Consider the following 21,587-nt stretch of genomic DNA (forward strand, 5'->3'; position numbering starts at 1 on the left):
TGAGAGAGTGTTCTTCCTATGTTTTCCTCTAAGAGTTTTATAGTGTCCGGTCTTACATTTAGGTCTCTAATCCATTTTGAGTTTATTTTTGTGTATGGTGTTAGGGAGTGTTCTAATTTCATTCTTTTCCATGTAGCTGTCCAGTTTTCCTAGCACCGCTTATTGAAGAGACTGTCTTTTCTCCATTGTATATCCTGGCAGCCTTTGTCATAGATTAGTTGACCATAGATGCCTGGGTTTATCTCTGGGCTTTCTATCTTGTTCCATTGATCTATGTTTCTGGTTTTGTGCCAGTACCATATTGTCTTGATTACTGTAGCTTTGTAGTATAGTCTGAAGTCAGGGAGTCTGATTCCTCCAGCTCTGTTTTTTTCCCTCAAGACTGCTTTGGCTATTCGGGGTCTTTTGTGTCTCCATACAAATTTTAAGATTTTTTTGTTCCAGTTCTGTAAAAAATGCCATTGGTAATTTGATAGGGATTTCATTGAATCTGTAGATTGCTTTGGGTAGTATAGTCATTTTCACAATGTTGATTCTTCCAATCCAAGAGCATGGTATATCTCTCCATCTGTTGGTATCATCTTTAATTTCTTTCATCAGTGTCTTGTAGTTTTCTGCATACAGGTCTTTTGTCTCCCTAGGTAGGTTTATTCCTAGGTATTTTATTCTTTTTGTTTCAATGGTAAATGGGAGTGTTGCCTTAATTTCTCTTTCAGATTTTTCATCATTAATGTACAGGAATGCAAGGGATTTCTGTGCATTAATTTTGTATCCTGCTACTTTACCAAATTCATTGATTAGCTCTAGTAGTTTTCTGGTGGCACCTTTAGGATTCTCTATGTATAGTATCATGTCATCTGCAAACAGTGACAGTTCTAATTCTTCTTTTCCAATTTGGATTCCTTTTATTTATTTTTCTTCTCTGACTGCCATGGCTAGGACTTCCAAAACTATGTTGAATAATAGTGGTGAGAGTGGACATTCTTGTCCTGTTCCTGATCTTAGAGGAAACGCTTTCAGTTTTTCACCATTGAGAATGATGTTTGCTTTGGGTTTGTCATATATGGCCTTTATTATGTTGAGGTAGGTTCCCTCTATGCCCACTTTCTGGAGAGTTTTTATCATAAATGGATGTTGAATTTTGTCAAAAGCTTTTTCTGCATCTATTGACATGATCATATGGTTTTTATTCTTCAATTTGTTAATATGATTTATCATATTGATTAATTTACATATATTGAAGAATCCTTGCATCCCTGGGATAAATCCCACTTGATCATGGTGTATGATCCTTTTAATGTGTTGGTGGATTCTGTTTGCTAGTATTTTGTTGAGGATTTTTGCATCTACATTCATCAGTGATATTGGTCTGTAATTTTCTTTTTTTGTAGTATCTTTGTTTGGTTTTGGTATCAGGGTGATGGTGGCCTCATAGAATGAGTTTGGGAGTGTTCCTTCCTCCCCAATTTTTTGGAAGAGTTTGAGAAAGATGGGTGTTAGCTCTTCTCTAAATGTTTGATAGAATTCACCTGTGAAGCCATCTGGTCCTGGACTTTTGTTTGTTGGAACAAATCCCAGTTTCAATTTCATTACTTGTGATTGGTCTGTTCATATTTTCTATTTCTTCCAGGTTCAGTCTTGGAAGGTTATACCTTTCTAAGAATTTGTCCATTTCTCCCATGTTGTCCATTTTATTGGCATAGAGTTGCTTGTAGTAGTCTCTTAGGATGCTTTGTATTTCTGCAGTGTCTGTTGTAACTTTTCCTTTTTCATTTCTAATTTTATTGATTTGAGTCCTCTCCCTCTTTTTCTTGATGAGTCTGGCTAATGGTTTATCAATTTTGTTGATCTTCTCAAAGAACCACCTTTTAGTTTTATTGATCTTTGCTATTGTTTTCTTTGTTTCTATTTCATTTATTTCTGCTCTGATCTTTATGATTTCTTTCCTTCTGCTAACTTTGGGTTTTGTTTGTTCTTCTTCCTCTAGTTCCTTTAGGTGTAAGGTTAGATTGTTTATTTGAGATTTTTCTTGTTTCTTGAGGTAGGCTTGTATAGCTATTAAGTTCCCTCTTAGAACTGCTTTTGCTGCATTCTATAGGTTTTGGATTGTCATGTTTTCATTGTCATTTGTCTCTAGGTATTTTTAAATTTCCTCTTTGATTTCTTCAGTGATCTCTTGGTTATTTAATAACGTATAGTTTAGCCTCCATGTGTTTGTGTTTTTTACGTTTTTTCCCCCTGTAATTCATTTCTAATTTCATAGCATTGTGGGCAGAAAAGATGCTTGATATGATTTCAATTTTCTTAAATTTACTGTGGCTTTATTTGTGACCCAAGATGTGATCTATCCTGGAGAACGTTCCGTGTGCACTTGAGAAGAAAGTGTAATCTGCTGTTTCTGGATGGAATGTCCTATAAATATCAATTAAATCTATCTGGTCTATTGTGTCATTTAAAGCTTCTGTTTCCTTATTTATTTTCATTTTGGATGATCTGTCCATTGGTGTAAGTGAGGTGTTAAAGTCTCCCACTATTATTGTGTTACTGTCGATTTCCCCTTTTAAGGCTGTTAGCATTTGCCTTATGTATTGAGGTGCTCCTATGTTGGGTGCATGTATATTTACAATTGTTATATCTTCTTCTTGGATTGATCCTTTGATCATGGTGTAGTGTCCTTCCTTGTCTCTTGTAACATTCTTTATTTTAAAGTCTATTTTATCTGATATGAGAATTGCTACTCCAGCTTTCTTTTGATTTCCATTTTCATGGAATATCTTTTTCCATCCCCTCACTTTCAGTCTGTATGTGTCCCTAGGTCTGAAGTGGGTCTCTTGTAGACAGCATATATATGGGTCTTGTTTTTGTATCCATTCAGCCGGTCTATGTCTTTTGATTGGAGCATTTAATCCATTTACATTTAAGGTAGTTATCGATATGTATGTTCCTATTACCATTTTCTTAATTGTTTTGGGTTTGGTATTGTAGGTCTTTTCCTTCTCTTGTGCTTCTTGCCTAGAGAAGTTTCTTTAGCATTTGTTGTAAAGCTGGTTTGGTGGTGCTGAATTCTCTTAGCGTTTGCTTGTCTGTAAAGCTTTTGATTTCTCCATCGAATCTGAATGAGATCCTTGCTGGGTAGAGTAATCTTGGTTTTAGGTTCTTCCCTTTCATCACTTTAAGTATATCATGCCACTCCCTTCTGGCTTGTAGAGTTTCTGCTGAGAAATCAACTGTTAACCTTATGGGAGTTCCTTTGTATGTTATTTGTCATTTTTCCCTTGTTGCTTTCAATAATTTTTCTTTGTCTTTAATTTTTGCCAGTTTGATTACTATGTGTCTCGGTGTGTTTCTCCTTGGGTGTATCCTGTATGGGACTCTCTGCACTTCCTGGACTTAGGTGGCTATTTCCTTTCCCATGTTAGGGAAGTTTTCGACTGTAATCTCTTCAAAGCTTTTCTCAGGTCCTTTCTCTGTCTCTTCTCCTCCTGGGACCCCTATAATGTGAATGTTGTTGCATTTAATGTTGTCCCAGAGGTCTCTTAGGCTGTCTTCATTTCTTTTCATTCTTTTTTCTTTATTCTGTTCTGCAGCAGTGAATTCCACCATTCTGTCTTCCGGGTCACTTATCCGTTCTTCTGCCTCGCTTATTCTGCTATTGATTCCTTCTAGTGTAGTTTTCATTTTAGTTAGTGTATCGTTCATCTCTGTTTGTTTGTTCTTTAATTCTTCTAGGTCTTTGTTAAACATTTCCTGCATCTTCTCGATCTTTGCCTCCATTCTTTTTCTGAGGTCCTGGATCATCTTCACTATCATTATTCTGAATTCTTTTTCTGGAAGGTTGCCTATCTTCACTTCATTTAGTTGTTTTTCTGGGGTTTTATCTTGTTCCTTCATCTGGTACCTAGCCCTCTGCCTTTTCATCTTGTCTGTCTTTCTGTGAATGTGGTTTTTGTTTCACAGGCTGCAGGACTGTAGTTCTTCTTGCTTCTGCTGTCTGCCCTCTGGTGTATCTGTTTTTTTAAACTATTATCCTTTATGCCTGCACAGTCCAAAGTCCATCTCTGGACCCAGGTTGGAGTTGTAACAGCCTGTGCTGGCAATGGATTGGATCCTGTGGCTAATGAGCTTGCGGAAAACCAAGAACACAGCTTTCTGGGCCAGTTGGGAAGTTCACAATGCTGGGAAGTCCAAGATGAAGATGCCAGCTGATTGGTCTCTAGTGAGAGCACCCTTCCTAGCTTGCAGACAGCTGCCTCCTTCCTGTGTTCTTTTCCACAGAATTTTGATTTGATTTTTCTAGCAGCCCTATTAAGGAGACAGAAATAGCAGTGGATTTATTTGTCAATAAATGTGAAAAATAAGAGCAATTCTCTTCTGCTTTATTTTACGATTTAGGTTTAAAAAGGAATACTCTTTTTGTTAAATAAGTCAAATATTATCAAAAGAGAAGTGAGCATAATGAACTACAAATAATTTTCTCTGGTGAATTAAAGAGGTGTGATTTTCATTGACTGTTGGTAGGAGGAAATCAAACCTTCTAAAAAGTGTACCTGTTTTTGTACAACAATTTAGGGAAAATGTCCATGTCTTTCAAAGGTTAAGTCAAAATATAGTAAATTTTGTATTTTTTCTATTTCTTGAATGCAGGGACCATTATTTTGCCAGCCAATAGAATTGCTTCTTAAGATCATTATAATAGGATTTCGAACATTTATTTTTTTATTTTTAATTTTTTAAAATTGTAACTTAAAAAAATTTACTTATTTATTTATTTATTTTGGCTGTGACGGGTCTTAGTTGTGGCATGCAGGGTCTTCGTTGTGGCATGTGGGAAAAGACGACACCTTGATTAGCAGGCTGACTTTGGACTATTAAATCGACTCTACTTGAAATTTTTTAGTGGCCATGCATCACATGCAAGATAATTTTAAATAGTTCATGGGAATTTTAGGTGGTTCATGGGCCACCAATATTTTCTTATAATCTTAATAGTTCTGTTACCTTCTATTTATGGTAGGAGCTTAGATATCTGCTTTCCTTCCATCTGTGAGTTTTCTGCATGCAGTGGCCATGTCTCATTTGTGTTTCTATCTCAGCCCTGCTTATTATCTTCGCCCAGTAAATGGAGAGGTACCTGACTTAACTTAGCCAGAAATTCTGTAATAAATGTAACTAAACGAGCTTCGGTTCTCAATGTTAGCACCATCTGCACTAGAATATAATACTTCTAACAAAAATGTAAAGACCTGAAAAAAATGTTTTTAAAACTTTCTGATCACTTCTCACTGAATGGAGGTTAGTTTTATAGAGAATATTAGTAACGTTTTGAGAATATAAATCAGGACTAATAAATTCACGAAAGAAAATGCTATGCTGTTCTAAGTCTGTGGTTAAAACTTTAGCTTTATAAAGACTTTCTTTAATTCCTTTCTTAATATTTTATTTTGTGGAAAAAGCTAGATATTTGCAAACTGTAAGGAACTACGTTTTATCTATTTTCTCACCTTTCCTCAGATAAGAATGAGAGGATATTAACAAAGGAATTTTTTTGAGGTGGTATATTATATTGGCTTGTGGATTGCCTTTCTAGTGGGAATGGTAATAAGGATGTCTTATAATAGAACTTGAACTCTGATTTACAAGGAAGAGTTGGGACTGCTTAGTTTCCTTGGGCTGCTCTTCAAAAAAAAAAGAAAAAGAAAAAACCTTGTTTGGTTTTTCTGATGGTTAAAGTAATATGTATTAACTGGAGAAAGTTTTAGAAAAAGAGGGAAACTTTAAAAGAAGAAAATAAAGATCACAGCTGATTCCCACCATGGTGTTGACATATTTCCCCTGTGTGTGTGTCTCTGAGTGTGTGTATGTGTGTTATCTGTTTTATAATGTCTTCCATTTTGGAATCACAGTAATGCTGCCCTAATAAAATGAACTGGGAAGTATTCTTTCCTCTTCAATTGTCTAGAAGAGTTTGTGTAGAATTGCATTACTTCTTTCTTAAATATTTGCTGTAATTCACCAGGTAAGCCTTCTGTGCCTGGCGTTTTCTTTTGGGAAGGTTATCTATTTCTTTGTTGAGTGAACTATGGATGCTTGTGTCAAAAATTTTATTCAATTCATCTAAGTTGGTGAACTTATTGTCACAGATTTATTTATATTTCTTTGTTACCCTTTTAATGTATGTAGAATCTGTAATGATATAATGTCATTCCTTGTATTGGTAATTTGTGTCTTTCTTTTTTGGCTAAAAATCAAAGGTTATCAAATTTATTAGCTAAAGGTTTATCAGTTTTGTTGATCTCATATAAAGAGTTTTTTTAACATCGTTATTGGAGTATAAATCCTTTACAATGTTGTATTACTTTCTGCTGTATAACAAAGTGAATCAGCTATATGTATATATATATATATATATCCCCATATCCCCTCCCTCTTGTGTCTCCCTCCCACCCTCCCTATCCCACCCCTCTAAGTGGTCACAAAGCACTGAGCTGATCTCCCTGTGCTATGTAGCTGCTTCCCACTAGCTATCTATTTTACATTTGGTAGTGTATATATGTCAATGCTACTCTCTCATTTTGTCTCAGCTTACCCTTCCACCTCCCTGTGTCCTCAAGTCCATTCTCTACATCTGCGTCTTTATTCCTGTCCTGCCCCTAAGTTCATCAGAACAATTTTTTTTTTAGATCCATATATATGTGTCAGCATACGATATTTGTCTTTATCTTTCTGACTTACTTCACTCTGTCTGACAGACTCTAGGTCCATCCACCTCACTACAAATAACTCAATTTCGTTTCTTTTTATGGCCACATCTTCTTTATCCATTTATCAGTAGATGGACACTTAGGTTGCTTCCATGTCCTGGCTATTGTAAATAGTGCTGCAATGAACATGGTGGTACATGACTCTTTTTGAATTATGGTTTTTTCAGGGTATATGCTCAGTAGTGGGATTGCTGGGTCATATGGTAGCTCTATTTTTAGTTTTTTAAGGAACCTCCGTAATGTTATCCATAGTGGCTGTATCAATTTACATTCCCACCAACAGTGCAAGAGGGTTCCCTTTTCTCCACACCCTTTCCAGCATTTATTGTTGGTAGAGTTTTTGATGATGGCCATTCTGACTGGTGTGAGGTGATACCTCATTGTACTTTTGATTTGCATTTCCCTACTGATTAGTGATGTTGAACATCCTTTCATGTATTTGTCAGCAATCTGTGTATCTTCTCTGGAGAAATGTCTATTTAGTTCTCCGCCCATTTTTGGATTGGGTTGTTTGTTTTTGTGATATTGAGCTGCATGAGCTGCTTATATATCTTGGAGATTAATCCTTTGTCAGTTGCTTCATTTGCAAATATTTTCTCCCATTCTGAGGCTTGTCTTTTCATCTTGTTTATGTTTTCCTTTGCTGTGCAAAAGCTTTTAAGTTTCATTCAGTCCCATTTGTTTATATTTGTTTTTATTTCCATTTCTCTAGGAGGTGGGTCAAAAGGGATCTTGCTGTGATTTATGTCATAGAGTGCTCTGCCTATGTTTTCCTCTAAGAGTTTTATAGTGTCTGTCCTCACATTTAGGTCTTTTATCCATTTTGAGTTTATTTTTGTGTATGGGATTAGGAAGTGTTCTAATTTCATACTTTCACATGTAGCTGTCCAGTTTTCCCAGCACCACTTATTGAAGAGACTGTCTTTTCTCCACTGTATATTCTTGCCTCCTTTATGAAAGATAAGGTGACCATATGTGCATAGGTTATCTCTGGGCTTTCTATCCTATTCCATTGATCTGTATTTCTGTTTTTGTGCCAGTACCATACTGTCTTGATTACTGTAGCTTTGTAGTATAGTCTGAAGTCAGGGAGCCTGATTCCTCCATCTCCGTTTTTCTTTCTCAACATTGCTTTGGCTATTCGGGGTCTTTTGTGTTTCCATACAAATTGTGCAATTTTTTGTTCTAGTTCTATGAAAAATGCCACTGGTAGTTTGATAGGGATTACATTGAATCTGTAGATTGCTTTGGGTAGTATAGTTATTTTCACAATGTTGATTCTTCCAATCCAAGAACATGGTATATCTCTCCACCTGTTTGTATTATCTTTAATTTCTTTCATCAGTGTCTTATAGTTTTCTGTGTACAGGTCTTTTGTCTCCTTAGGTAGGCTTATTCTTAGGTATTTTATTCTTTTTGTTGCAGTGATAAGTGGGAGTGTTTCCTTAATTTTTCTTTCAGATTTTTCATCATTAGTGTATAGGAATGCAAGAGATTTCTGTGCATTAATTTTGTATCCTGCTACTTTACCAAATTCATTGATTAGCTCTAGTAGTTTTCTGGTAGCATCTTTAGGATTCTCTATGTGTAGTGTCATGCCATCTGAACACAGTGACAGTTTTACTTCTACTTTCCTGATTTGTATTCCTTTTATTTCTTTTTCTTCTCTGATTGCCATGGCTAAAACTTCCAAAACTATGTTGAATAGGGCTTCCCTGGTGGCACAGTGGTTGAGAGTCCGCCTGCCGATGCAGGGGACATGGGTTCGTGCCCCGGTCCGGGATGATCCCACATGCCACGGAGCGGCTAGGCCCGTGAGCCATGGCCACTGGGCCTGCACGTCCGGAGCCTGTGCTCCGCAACGGGAGAGGCCACAACAGTGAGAGGCCCGCATACCGCAAAAAAAAAAAAAGAGAAAAAACAGCTGTGTTGAATAATAGTGGTGACAGTGGGCAACCTTGTCTTGTTCCTGATCTTAGTGGAAATGGTTTCAGTTTTTCACCATTGAGAACGATGTTGGCTGTGGGTTTGTCATATATAGCCTTTATTATGTTGAGGTAAGTTCCCTCTATGTCTACTTTCTGGAGGGTTTTTATCATAAATGGGTGTTGAATTTTGTCAAAAGCTTTTTCTGCATCTATTGACATGATTATGTGGTTTTTCTCCTTCACTTTGTTAATATGGTTTATCACATTGATTGATTTGCGTATATTGAAGAAACCTTGCATTCCTGGGATAAACCCCAGTTGACATGTTGTATGATCCTTTTCATGTGCTGTTGGATTCTGTTTGCTAGTATTTTGTTGAGGATTTTTGCATCTCTGTTCATCAATGATATTGGCCTATAGTTTTCATTGTTTGTGGCATCTTTGTCTGGTTTTGGTATCAGGGTGATGGTGGCCTTGTAGAATGAGTTTAAGAGTGTTCCTTCCTCTGCTATATTTTGGAAGAGTTTGAGCAGGATAGATGTTAGCTCTTCTCTACATGTTTGATAGAATTCACCTGTGAAGCCATCTAGTCCTGGGCTTTTGTTTGTTGGAAGATTTTTAATCACAGTTTCAATTTCAGTGCTTGTGATTGGTCTGGTTACATTTTCTATTTCTTCATGGTTCTGTCTTGGAAGGTTGTGCTTTTCTAAGAATTTGTCCATTTCTTCCAGGTTGTCCATTTTATTGGCATATAGTTGCTCATAGTAATCTCTCATGACCCTTTGTATTTATTCAGTGTCAGTTTTTACTTCTTTTTCATTTCTAATTCTGTTGATTTGTGTCTTCTCCCTTTTTTTCTTGATGAGTCTGGCTAATGGTTTATCAATTTTGTTTGTCTTCTCAAAGAACCAGCTTTTAGTTTTCTTCATCTTTGCTATCATTTCCTTCATTTATTTTTCATTTATTTCTGATCTGATCTTTATGATTTCTTTCCTTCTGCTAACTTTTGGGTTTTTTTGTTCTTCTTTCTCTAATTGCTTTAAGTGTAAGTTTAGGTTGTTTATTTGAGATTTTTCTTGTTTCTCGCTTTTTTTTTTTTTTTTTTTTTTGCGGTACGCGGGCCTCTCACTGTTGTGGCCTCTCCCATTGTGGAGAGGAGCACATTGTGGAGCACAGGCTCCGGACGCACAGGCTCAGCGGCCATGGCTCACAGGCCTAGCCACTCCCCGACATGCGGGATCTTCCTGGATTGGGGCATGAACCCTTGTCCCCTGCATTGGCAGGTGGACTCTCAACCACAGTGCCACCAGGGAAACCCTAGATTTTTCTTGTTTCTTGAGCTAGGATTGTATTGCTGTAAACTTCCCTTTTAGAACTGCTTTTGCTGCATCCCATAGGTTTTGGATCATCGTGTTTTCATTGTCATTTGTCTGTAGGTATTTTTTGATTTCCTCTTTGATTTCTTCAGTGATCTCTCGGTTATTCAGTAGTGTATTGTTTAGCCTCCATGTGTTTGTATTTTTTTGCAGTATTTTTTTCCTGTAATTGATATCTAGTCTCATAGCGTTGTGGTTGGAAAAGATACTTGATAAGATTTCAATTTTCTTAAATTTACCAAGGCTTGATTTGTGACCCAGGGTATGATCTATCCTGGAAAATGTTCCATGAGCACTTCAGAAGAAAATGTATACTGTTGTTTTTGGATGGAATGTCCTATAAATATCAATTAAATGCATCCTGTCTAATGTGTCATTTAAAGCTTGTGTTTCCTTATTTATTTCCATTTTGGGTGATCTGTCCATTGGTGAAAGTGGGGTGTTAAAGTCCCCTACTATGATTATGTTACTGTCGATTTCCCCTTTTAAGGCTGTTAGCATTTGCCTTATGTATTGAGGTGCTCCTATGTTGCGTGCATAAATATTTACAATTGTTGTATCTTCTTCTTGGATTGATCCCTTGATCATTATGTAGTGTCCTTCTTTGTCTCTTGTAACATTCTTTATTTTAAAGTCTATTTTATCTGATATGAGAATTGCTACTCCAGCTTTCTTTTGATTTCCATTTTCATGGAATATCTTTTTCCATCCCCTCACTTTCAGTCTGTATGTGTCCCTAGGTCTGAAGTGGGTCTCTTGTAGACAGCATATATATGGATCTTGTTTTTGTATCCATTCAGCCGGTCTATGTCTTTTGATTGGAGCATTTAATCCATTTACATTTAAGGTAGTTATTGATATGGATGTTCCTATTACCATTTTCTTAATTGTTTTGGGTTTGGTATTGTAGGTCTTTTCCTTCTCTTGTGCTTCTTGCCTAGAGAAGTTTCTTTAGCGTTTGTTGTAAAGCTGGTTTGGTGGTGCTGAATTCTCTTAGCGTTTGCTTGTCTGTAAAGCTTTTAATTTCTCTTTTGAGTCTGAATGAGATACTTGCTGGGTAGGGTAGTCTTGGCTGTAGGTTTTTCACTTTTATCACTTTAAATATGTCCTGCCACTCCCTTCTGGTTTGCAGAGTTTCTGCTGAAAGATCAGCTGTTAACCTTATGGGGATTCCCTTGTATGTTATTTGTTGCTTTTCCCTTGCTGCTTTTAATAATTTTTCTTTGTATTTAATTTTTGATAGTTTGATTAATATGTGTCTTGGAGTGTTTCTCCTTGGATTTATCCTGTATGGGACTCTCTGTGCTTCCTGGACTTGATTGACTATTTCCTTTCCCATGTTAGGGAAGTTTTCAACTATAATCTCTTCAAATATTTTCTCATACCCTTTCTTTTTCTCTTCTTCTTCTGGGACCCCTATAATTCGAATGTTGGTGCACTTAATGTTGTCCCAGAGGTCTCTGAGACTGTCCTCAGCTCTTTTCATTCTTTTTTCTTTATTTTGCTCTGCTGTAGTTATTTCCACTATTTTATCTTCCAGGTCACTTATCTGTTCTTCTGCCTCAGTTATTCTGCTATTGATTCCTTCTAGAGAATTTTAAATTTCATGTATTGTGTTGTTCATCATTGTTTGTTTGCTCTTTAGTTCTTCTAGGTCCTTGTTAAACATTTCTTGTATTTTCTCCATTCTATTTCCAAGATTTTGGACCATCTTTACTATAATTACTCTGAATTCTTTTTCAGGTAGACTGCCTATTTCCTTTTCATTTGTTTGGTCTGGTGGATTTTTACCTTGCTCCTTCATCTGCTGCATTTTTCTGTCTTCTCATTTTGTTTAACTTACTGTGTTTGGCGTCTCCTTTTTTGCAGGCTGCAGGTTTGTAGTTCCCGTTGTTTTTGGTGTCTGCCCCCAGTGGGTGAGTTTGGTTCAGTGGCTTGTGAGGGCTTCCTGGTAGAGGAGACTGGTGCCTGTGTTCTGGTAGGTGGGGCTGGATCTTGTCTTTCTGATGGACAGGACCATGTCTGGTGGTGTGTTTTGGGGTGTCTGTGAACTTAGTATGATTTTAGGCAGCCTGTCTGCTAATGGGTAGGGCTGTGTTCTTGCTAGTTTTTTGGCATGGGGTGTTCAGCACTGGAGCTTCCTGGCTGTTGGGTGGAGCTGGGTCTTAGCATTGAGATGGAGATCTCTGGGAGAGCTCTCACTGATTGATATTACTTGGGACCATGAGGTCTCTGGTGGTCCAATGTCCTGAACTCAGCTCTCCCACCTCAGAGGCTCAGGCCTAACACCAGTCTGGAGCACCAAGACTCTGTCAGCCACACGGCTTACAGGAGTTTTCACATCCACCTGTAGTCAGAGCCAGGGATGGCCCAGGAGCACTCCAGTTGGCTGGCATCTTCCCCCTGGGCCTCAGCACCTGGGGTCTCTTGCTGACAACTCCACTCTTCCCAGGAACCAGAGGTCAGGTGGGCACCTGTGGACTCAAGCAGAGCTTCTGGGGCTGGAAGGAAGATCCTACAGCCTTCACTATGAGATCTGGCCCAGGGGCTCCACAGAGACTCCGAGAAACCCTCCACGGGTCCCCATCAGCTCCTCATCCCTCCAGCAAGGAGCCCTGGGATCCTCTTGACAACAACTATTAACCATGGCTGAGAACTGCAGCAGTTTCTGGTCCTAAATAGCTTTTGATTTCATTGATTTTTTTTCTCTGTCAGTCTTTGGTTTTCTGCTTGATTGATTTCAACTCTTATAAATTCTTCTTTTTTCTGATTAATCTGGGCTTAATTTTCTTAAGGTTAGAGCAGAAATCATTGATATGAGATCTTTTTTCTGATATATAGGTGTTTGGTGCCATATATTTCCCCCATATACTGTTTTAGCATCTTTCCATACATTTTTATATTGCCATATTCTTTCACTACGAAATACATTCTAATTTCTTTTGATTTCTTCTTTGATCAATGGGTTGTTTAGAATTGTATTACTTGGGGTTAGGGATTTTTTTCATAGACATTTCTGTTGTTAATTTCTAATTTAATTCCGTTGTGGTCAGATAGCTTTCTTTTTATGTATTAAATTCTTTTAAGTTCGTGGGGACTAGTTTTCTGACCCAGAAACTGGTCTATTTTAATAAATGTTCATTGTGAACTTAAGAATAATGTTCATTCTGCTGTTGTAGGGTGGAATATTCTAGAAATGTCAATTAAGTCAATTTGGTTGATAGTGTTATTCAAGCCTTCTTTATCCTTATTGATTTTCTATCTGCTTATTCTATCAGTTATCAAAGAGAGATACTAAATCTCTGACTCTAGTTGTGAATTTGTCTATTTCTCCTTGCAAATCTATCTGATTTGGCTTATGTATCTTGAAGCTTTTTAAAAAAAAACAAATTAGGTGTAAAAGTGTTTAGAATTATTTTCCTGATGACCTAAACCCTTTGTTTTAAGATGACTTTCTCTGTCCCTGGTATTATTCTTTATTGTAGAAGTTAATAAAACCACTTTAGCTTTCTTTTGATTAGTGTTAGCATGGTATATCTTATTCTATTCCATTTTTACCTATTCGTATCTTTGTATTTAAAGTGCATTGCTTGTAGGCATCACATTGTTGGGTCTTGCTTTTTTAATCCAATCTGATGATCTCTTTAGTTTAATTGGGGATATTTACACCATTTATGTTTAATGCTTTGATGGACATGGTTAGGTTTAAGTCTATAATATAGCTATTTGCTTTCTATTTATTCCACCTATTCTGTATTCCCTTTTACTTTTTTCCTTTTTATGGTTAGAGTATCTTTTTTATAATTCCATTTAATCTCCTTTCTTGGCTTATTAGCTATATTTTAAAATTTTGCTATTTTAGAAGTTGCTTTAGGATTTATAGCATGCATATTTACTTGGCATATTGTAGATGCTCAATAAATATTTACTGAATGAAAAAATGAATGCCCTGGTGCCCAGACCAAAGGGCTGCTGAGAGCCAGAGGCATCAAGGAAGGCCATCAGTACTGTGTTTTTATCAGACACAGCACAGTTCATTCTTTGTCAGCTTTTATTTTCCTTTTTCACACCATGTTAGTATGGATATTGGCTTTTCTCCATCCAGTCTTGACGTTAGTCTCTCAAGGTTAGGGGGTCTGTGTCCTCCTTTCCTCTGCCCCCTTAATGTTTTAACAAATAGATACTTTACCCTTAGGTGGTGCTTTCTGCAGGCTTTTTTGAAAGTGTGTGTTGGACCCTCAGGATGAAAGAGGCTGTGGCCTTGACTTATCATGGCCAAACCCCAAAAGTAATATCCTTATCAGGAAGAACAGATATTTTTTAAGGTATTGGATAGGAAAAAAACTTCAAAGAAATGGTCTAAATTTTAGATTAGCTGATCTAAGCAAAGCTACACATGGAAAGGAAATTCAGACCTAACGGATTTTTCCCATTCTTGGAGTGCCACCAGTTATTTCAAGTCTCTTGAAATATCTTGGAAAAAAATCACTGAGCTTCCTGATTTAAAAAGAAAAATTTATGCTCTGTTTTTCTTTTTTTCTTTTCCAGCAAGTAACTGGCAGAAGTTTTGGTGATAAAGATTTTCGGACAGGGTTAGAAAATGGAATCCTTCTCTGCGAGTAAGTATAGCCTATATTCAGTTGGTTTTATTCAAGAAAAATCATTAATGCTATTCAGTTTGTCTGAAAAACTTCTAGTGTTTGTTTTGAATTTATTCACAGTTTGAATCTGAAATTCAAAAACAAATCACTTAGATGGGTTAGGCGGTAAAGATAAGTAGTCTTGGGGCAGTAGGGAGTGGTGGGGACCTTGGCAATTTCAAATTAGTTAAAGAAAGAATATCTGGTAGCTGCTACTCAGTTCCAACCAACTTTTACAATGTAGGAATTCGGGCCCAAGTAATTGGAAGGTTGTGGACCAAGTTGTGTTAAAAAAAGCAGCTTTTCTCCCCTTATTCCCTCCAAACAAAAACAGCTTGTGCCAAGTAAAAGCAGGGCTTCTATTTACTGACAACATCTTGAAACATGCCAGGCAGTCCTCCTCACTAAGCCTACTTCCCTGAGGTATTTTGAATATATTTAATTTGTGCTGTTGACAAAATAACTGCAGTGTTCAATTTTTATGTTTTGAACCTGGGCTTTGTCATAGAGTGCTCCTGTGATGATGGATTCAAGAGCTTTCTGTGAAGTGTTTCCAGACACAAAATAAGCTAGAGCCTTAATACTTACAGAGGGATGGACATAAACTTCAAATCAAGATTTTGTATTTTGAATTCACTTGATAGGTTCTGTCATTTGGATGCTGATTTTTGTTTTATTGAGTTGAAATGTACATGCATGAAATGCACAGCTCCTAGATATGCAACCCAATGGATTTTGTAAACTGTGTACATTCATGTAACCTACACCCTGAGCAAGATATAGAACACAAGTCTCTCTCATGTCCCTTCCCAGTCAATGTCAACCACCTATAGAAAAGCACTGTTCTGATTTCTATCACCTAGCGTCTATTTTGCTTTATCTTGAACTTTATGTAAATGGAATCACATAGAATGCACTCTTATCTTGGTGACTTGCAGAATATTGTTTGAGACCCACCGATGTAGTTGAAAGAGCAAGGGTTTTGGAGCCTGAGCTTTAGAGCCTCAAATCCTTTCTTCACCCCTTAAATCATATAACCTCCTTGAGTCTCATTTGTTTCTCTTTAAAGGGGTAGTAAAAAGTTTACAACTCCTGCCTACTTCATAAGTTTTTCGTGAATTTCAAGAGGATAATGTGGATAAGGTGCTTTAAAAAATTACATTTGCTGTACAAACGTTGATTATTATGCAGCAATTTTCAACATAGTTTACGTCAGTTTATTTTTTCTGCTCTCCACTGCCTTTCTTTCTTCAAAGAGAAATTTACATCCCGTTTCTTTCTTTTGTTTTTTTTGAATAAATTTATCTATTTATTTATTTTTGGCTGCGTTGGGTCTTTGTTGCTGCATGCGGGCTTTCTCTAGTTGCAGCGAGTGGAGGCTACTCTTCGTTGTGGTGCACGGGTTTCTCATTGTGGTGGCTTCTCTTGTTGCAGAGCACAGTCTCTAGGCACGCGGGCTTCAGTAGTTGTGGTACGCGGGCTCAGTAGTTGTGGCTCACAGGTTCTAGAGAGCAGGCTCAGTAGTTGTGGTGCATGGGCTTAGTTGCTTTTGCAGCATGTGGGATCTTCCCAGAAGATCCCCCTGCATTGGCAGGTGGATTCTTAACCACTATGCCACCAGGGAAGCCTGTACATCCCCTGATTTCTGTTTCCATACCTTCTTTCCTGTGGAGTCTCTCCCCTCTTCTCATACTTTACTTTCCTCACCACCTCTTTTCCCTTTATTAAATCTAAAGCAGAGCTCATCTCTTAGGTAAACCATAATTAGTTTAGCATCTCATGGAAACAAACTCAGACAGGCTCTAAATGCTTCTCTTGTGTTCTAGCACCTGCTCCTCCAATGATTCTGGGCTTAGCCCTCTCCTGATGTTAACAGATGAGCCAGAATCTGATGTAATTTATGTGCATCATGCTCTCTTAAGTCTGTTAAAGTGGGTCTTTGGTACCAACTTTTGTTTTCCTAACATTAGCTCCAAAGATTCTTATAGGCGTCCACCTCTCCATCATATGAGTAAATCTGTTATAGAGTAATATCGCTTGCCTGCCTTTGGATTAGGTAGGCTTGTTTGAAGACAAGGCTTTGGATCCAGAGACATCTGCCCACATGGACTTTGTTTCTTACCTAGTTGGTGCTGAGTTGGAGGATGGAGTCTCTCATGTGGAGTGGCACGAACTGTTGGCCTTTTACAAACACATTAATGAATGTTTGGGTTGTTTAGAGGTGGAGAGGTGGGGTTTAGGTCCAGGCCATGGTGAGGAAATAGTATGGTTAGACAGCATGGAGGCACAGATTATAACCAGGAGCCTCTTTTTTTTTTTTTTTTTTTTGCGGTAGGCGGGCCTCTCACTGTTGTGGCCTCCCCCCTTGCGGAGCACAGGCTCCGGAGCACAGGCTCAGTGGCCATGGCTCACGGGCCCAGCCGCTCCGCGGCATGTGGGATCTTCCCAGACCGGGGCACGAACCCGTGTCCCCTGCATCGGCAGGCGGACTCTCAACCACTGCGCCACCAGGGAAGCCCCCAGGAGCCTCTTTAAATAAATAAAGGGTTTTGACTGCTGACAGCCTGCAGGTGAGCTGAGGGAAATGGCCAACACAGAGGATGTGGACAAATGTTACTGTCTGGGTAGGTAGGATAAAACCCAGGACAAGTGAGTTATTGTTTAACTCCTCTAACCACAGAGGATTAGACCCCCTGGCATATTTGAAGGAGTCTGAGGACCAGGGTCAAGTCCTGGCTTCCCAATGGGACTCCATCTGGCAGTCCTGGTGCAGAGTTTGTGAAGGTGGAATGAACTGCACTGGTGGCCTGAAAGCCAGCAGCATGAGTCCCGGACGAGCCTTGGAGAGAAGGCTGGGACAGCAGCCAGACAAACAAGATGCAGACAAAGTTCTAAGTGCAGGGCCCACAGCACAATGAGAGACAGAAGCATGACTCAGGAGCTGAATGCACTGAAGGTCGGGACGATGGGGGAAGAAGATCTCCCTCTCCTTTTTGTCAGGGATGGGGGCATGGCTAAGTGTGATCTGAACCAAAGCGCATTGGGCTGCTGCAGACTGAGATTAGCAAGTGTATTTTGCCAGGACTTGTATCCAGAGACTAATCTGACAAGGAGGGGGACTTGCACTGTTCCAGGCATGGGGTGGGCTGATGGCAGGGCCTGAAAGACAGGAAACCCAGTTTGGAGAGTCTCAGGAAAGTGAGGGTTCTCTTTGGAGAGTAGATGAGAATACCTAAGGCTGTGCCACTATCTAGAACCAGAGAGAGTTTTGTGGATGCTGGTGATTAAGAAGTTCTAACTCTCAACCACCACCCATATAGCAATACTTGAAAACATAAGAACTCTCTATATTTTCAAATTTTGAAAACTGGCAGTTCACCTCTTCTGAGTTGGATTGGCTCTAAATGTTGGTTGCAATTGTGGAGAAACACCATGCTCTTTGTTCACTGAAAATGTCCTGGTTCATAGAGAATGGACTTGAGAACACGGGGAGGGGGAAGGGTAAGCTGGGACGAAGTGAGAGAGTGGCATGGACATATAGACACTACCAAATGTAAAATCGATAGCTAGTGGGAAGCAGCCGCATAGCACAGGGAGATCAGCTTGGTGCTTTTTGACCACCTAGAGGGGTGGGATAGGGACGGTGGGAGGGAGACTCAAGAGGAAGGAGGTATGGGGATATATGTAGGATTCACTTTGTTATAAAGCAGAAACTAACACACCACTGTAAAGCAATTATACCCCAATAAAGATGTTAAAAAAAATATCGTGGTTGTATATGAGTCTGAAAAAAGCCTCACAGTTCTTCTCAGACAGAAGGGCATATTCTGGGCTTGGAGTCTGGTTTTCCTCTTACCAGCCTGATTCTAAACTTACCTGTGGCCTACAAGGACTATTATGATACCCATTTTTCAGAGCAAGTAACTGAGGTACAGAGGATTAAATAACTAGGCTAAGGTTGTACCAGATGAGAAAGATTTAAATTCAGAAGTCTGATTCCTTTGCTTTTGCTCTTAATCATTGTCCTGTGTCCAGAGTTGGGATTTTAATGGGAGAGAAAAGCAAGAGGTTGGGTCATGGCGGTGGGATGGAGTTGGTGCCAGAAAACCTATAGTTTGGGGAAAAATGCAGTACAGAGGGTAACCACGGCGTCTCATCTGGACAGAGGAAGAAGAAGGACTGTGTGGGGTTGGTGGTCTTGGAAAAATATAAGCATCAAGGGCCTGGTGGCCCCTCTTAAGACAAGAAGGCAAGTCCAGTGACAGGGAGGGCGTGAGAGAGCTGAGGGGGTAAGAGGCTATGGTCGGCGGACAGTGTAGGGGTTTCAGTATTCTTAGGTAAGACCTGTCAAAACTTGATGGCGACAAATGAGGTTGGTGGACCTGTACTAAAGACTACAGAGATAGGAGAGAGAAAAGACTGGCACCTCCAGGCAGCATATAAGATGGAAATTGAGTAGCCTCAGAATCACCCTGGGAGCTCTTTTACTTCGCCTGTGAAATGCAGAACACTTGCCCTTGCACATGTACCCCCGAAAACAGTAATACTTATGCATAAATGTATAACTAATAGCAAGAATAAAATAGAGTGCACGTGCCAGATAGAATGATAATAGATGTATTTTTGCTCTAACCGTCTCTCTCTTCCTCTGTTGTTTTTGCCGAGTGTGTGCAGTTGAAGTTTGGAGGTTAAATGCTCAAACGATGTGAGCTCTCCGCTGAGCATTAAATAAATGGCCTAGGGTCAAAGTTTGACAAAGCTGCAAATGTGTGACAAGTGTCATGCTTTTAGAAATGTTAAATGAATACTGCATTGTGTACTTGGGGACTTAAGAGTTTAAAAGAAAGGCTACAAAGACTATTCCCTAAGGAAGCCACTCCCAGTATGGAGCCAGTGATGACTGGCATCTAGTTCCCTGCACCCAGATCAGAGAGACTGTTGTGAAATAATCCAGAAAGGAAAGTTTCTGACTTGTTTTCCTAAGTCTTTATTATGTAGATAGAATGCTATGGAATTCCATCTGTATCAGGAGTTGGCAAATTCTGGCCCATGTCCTGTTTTTGTGCAGGCCTTCCTTCTTGCTAAGAACGGTTTTTACATTCTAAAAGAGTTGTAAACAAAAAACAAAACAAATCGAAACAAAGCAAGAGTTTGTATGGGGCTCACAGAGCCTAAAAATGTTTACTACCTGTTGGTCCTTTACAGAAAAAGTTTGCCAGCCCATGAGGACTATGGACTTAATTTTGGATGTGAATTGTTTACCCTCATAAAGTTAAGTAGTTTGGGCAGTGCAAAGCACTATTTGGGGAAATCAAATACCTTTTCAAGAAGGGTTTTCTCATGAGTCTCTTTACAAGTCCACCCCACCCCGCCAACTTTTTATTTTGAAAAATTTTAAACTTACAGAGAAGTGACAAGAATAATGTAATGATAATCCATATACCCTACAACTATATGCAAATGCTTCAGGAAAAAAGAGGCATAGACAGAAAGAGATATAGTATAGTAAAATGATAATAATAATAATTGCATCTAGTTGCAGTGTATACGCTCTCCTTTGTTCTCTGTGGTTTGGTTTCGCATCCTTGCCTCACCCTTTTCATTCTTTTTGGTTACTATCCAAGAATATACATTTAACAAAAGCCAGTTCAAATCTGTTTATGGAGAGCATAGTGGAAAGTGAATGGATTTGGGAACTCCTAGGTTGAATCCAATGAAATTGTTGTATTAGTAGAACAAAACCAGTCAGATAGTGTGATTTCATATGCTTCAACCTAGTGGCCAGTCCAGATCCTAGATTTGCCTCCTGTGTGTCCTTAGGCAAGTTACCTCACCTCCCTGAGCCCCAGTTTCCTCATCTATAAAACCAGATATAATTATACCTAAGTCATTGGGCTGTAGAGGAGTAAATGAATTGATAATGTGTATAAACTCTTTAGTGCTTGCAACATAGCAGGCACTTAAATGTTAGCTTTTCTCCTTTTGTCCACGAAATGGGGGAAATTCATACCTCATAAGATACTTGAGAGATTCCAGTGGGAGAATATGTGAACCGCTCAGCAGTGTCTGGTGCTGGGCTGGCACCCTGGATCACTTGCCATTTTCATTATTATTGTTGGAAATAGGCCTAAAGTCAATTATAAATATGACATAGTCAGTGCAACTCTGTATGTCACTGTGCACCCATCAGCTCTCTCACTGGGCTGCCAACAAGCCACAGGATGAACCAACTGGAGGCTTACTTCCTAGCTCCTTTAGCCTAGCCTGTGATCAAAAACTGGGCGAGAACATTTGGGTCCCTTACAAACTTGATCATCTGTGAATAATGAACTTTGGCTGGCAGAGCTCAAGGCTGAGAGCGATTGTTTTGAAAACAGTGGCCTGGACCTCTGTGGTGACGTCATTTCCTCCTGCTTCCTCCAGTACGTTGTGGTTTCTTTCTCTGGGAAGCTGTTCCAGAACCTCTGGGCAGAGTTAGTGGGTTCCTCCCTGGCGTCTAAGTACCTGTACAGCCTCCGCACTAGCTGTTATCACAGTGCTCGACCTCTTTATCCCACGTCTCCTTCCTGTACCAGATTGAAAGCTTCCTGAAGACCTCTTCTATTTATCTTTGGATTTCCCCCCTTGGACACTGGTCTGGCACACAATACATCTGTTACAAACAGCTGTTGGATAAATTGAGTCCAGTAGTAAGAGTTCTACCTTGGCAATTTAATCCTCATTAGATCATTAACTTCCTCCCAATTTTTTTGCTGTCATCATCAGTATTATCCTCTGTTTCTCTCCCTTCTCCTCTTCTCTCCTTCCCTCCACACTCTACCCCTCCCTCTCCTTCACACACACACACAGACACACACACATACACAGACACACACACACACA

At 39.0% G+C, this 21,587-nt stretch overlaps 1 protein-coding gene across 10 annotated transcripts in view; it reads left to right on the forward strand.

Moving 5' to 3' along the window:
• The window catches only part of LIMCH1 (LIM and calponin homology domains 1), a 344,011-nt gene that overhangs the window by 123,544 nt on the left and 198,880 nt on the right, over positions 1 to 21,587 (forward strand). For all 10 annotated transcript variants that reach the window (XM_079701059.1, XM_079701061.1, XM_079701062.1 and 7 more), the window contains exon 2: positions 14,614 to 14,684. In XM_079701059.1, the coding sequence (XP_079557185.1) occupies positions 14,614 to 14,684 (71 nt within the window). The remainder of the gene's footprint in view (positions 1 to 14,613; positions 14,685 to 21,587) is intronic.

Source organism: Hyperoodon ampullatus (genome assembly GCF_949752795.1).
Source record: "Hyperoodon ampullatus genome assembly, chromosome: 1".
NCBI lineage: Eukaryota > Metazoa > Chordata > Mammalia > Artiodactyla > Ziphiidae > Hyperoodon > Hyperoodon ampullatus.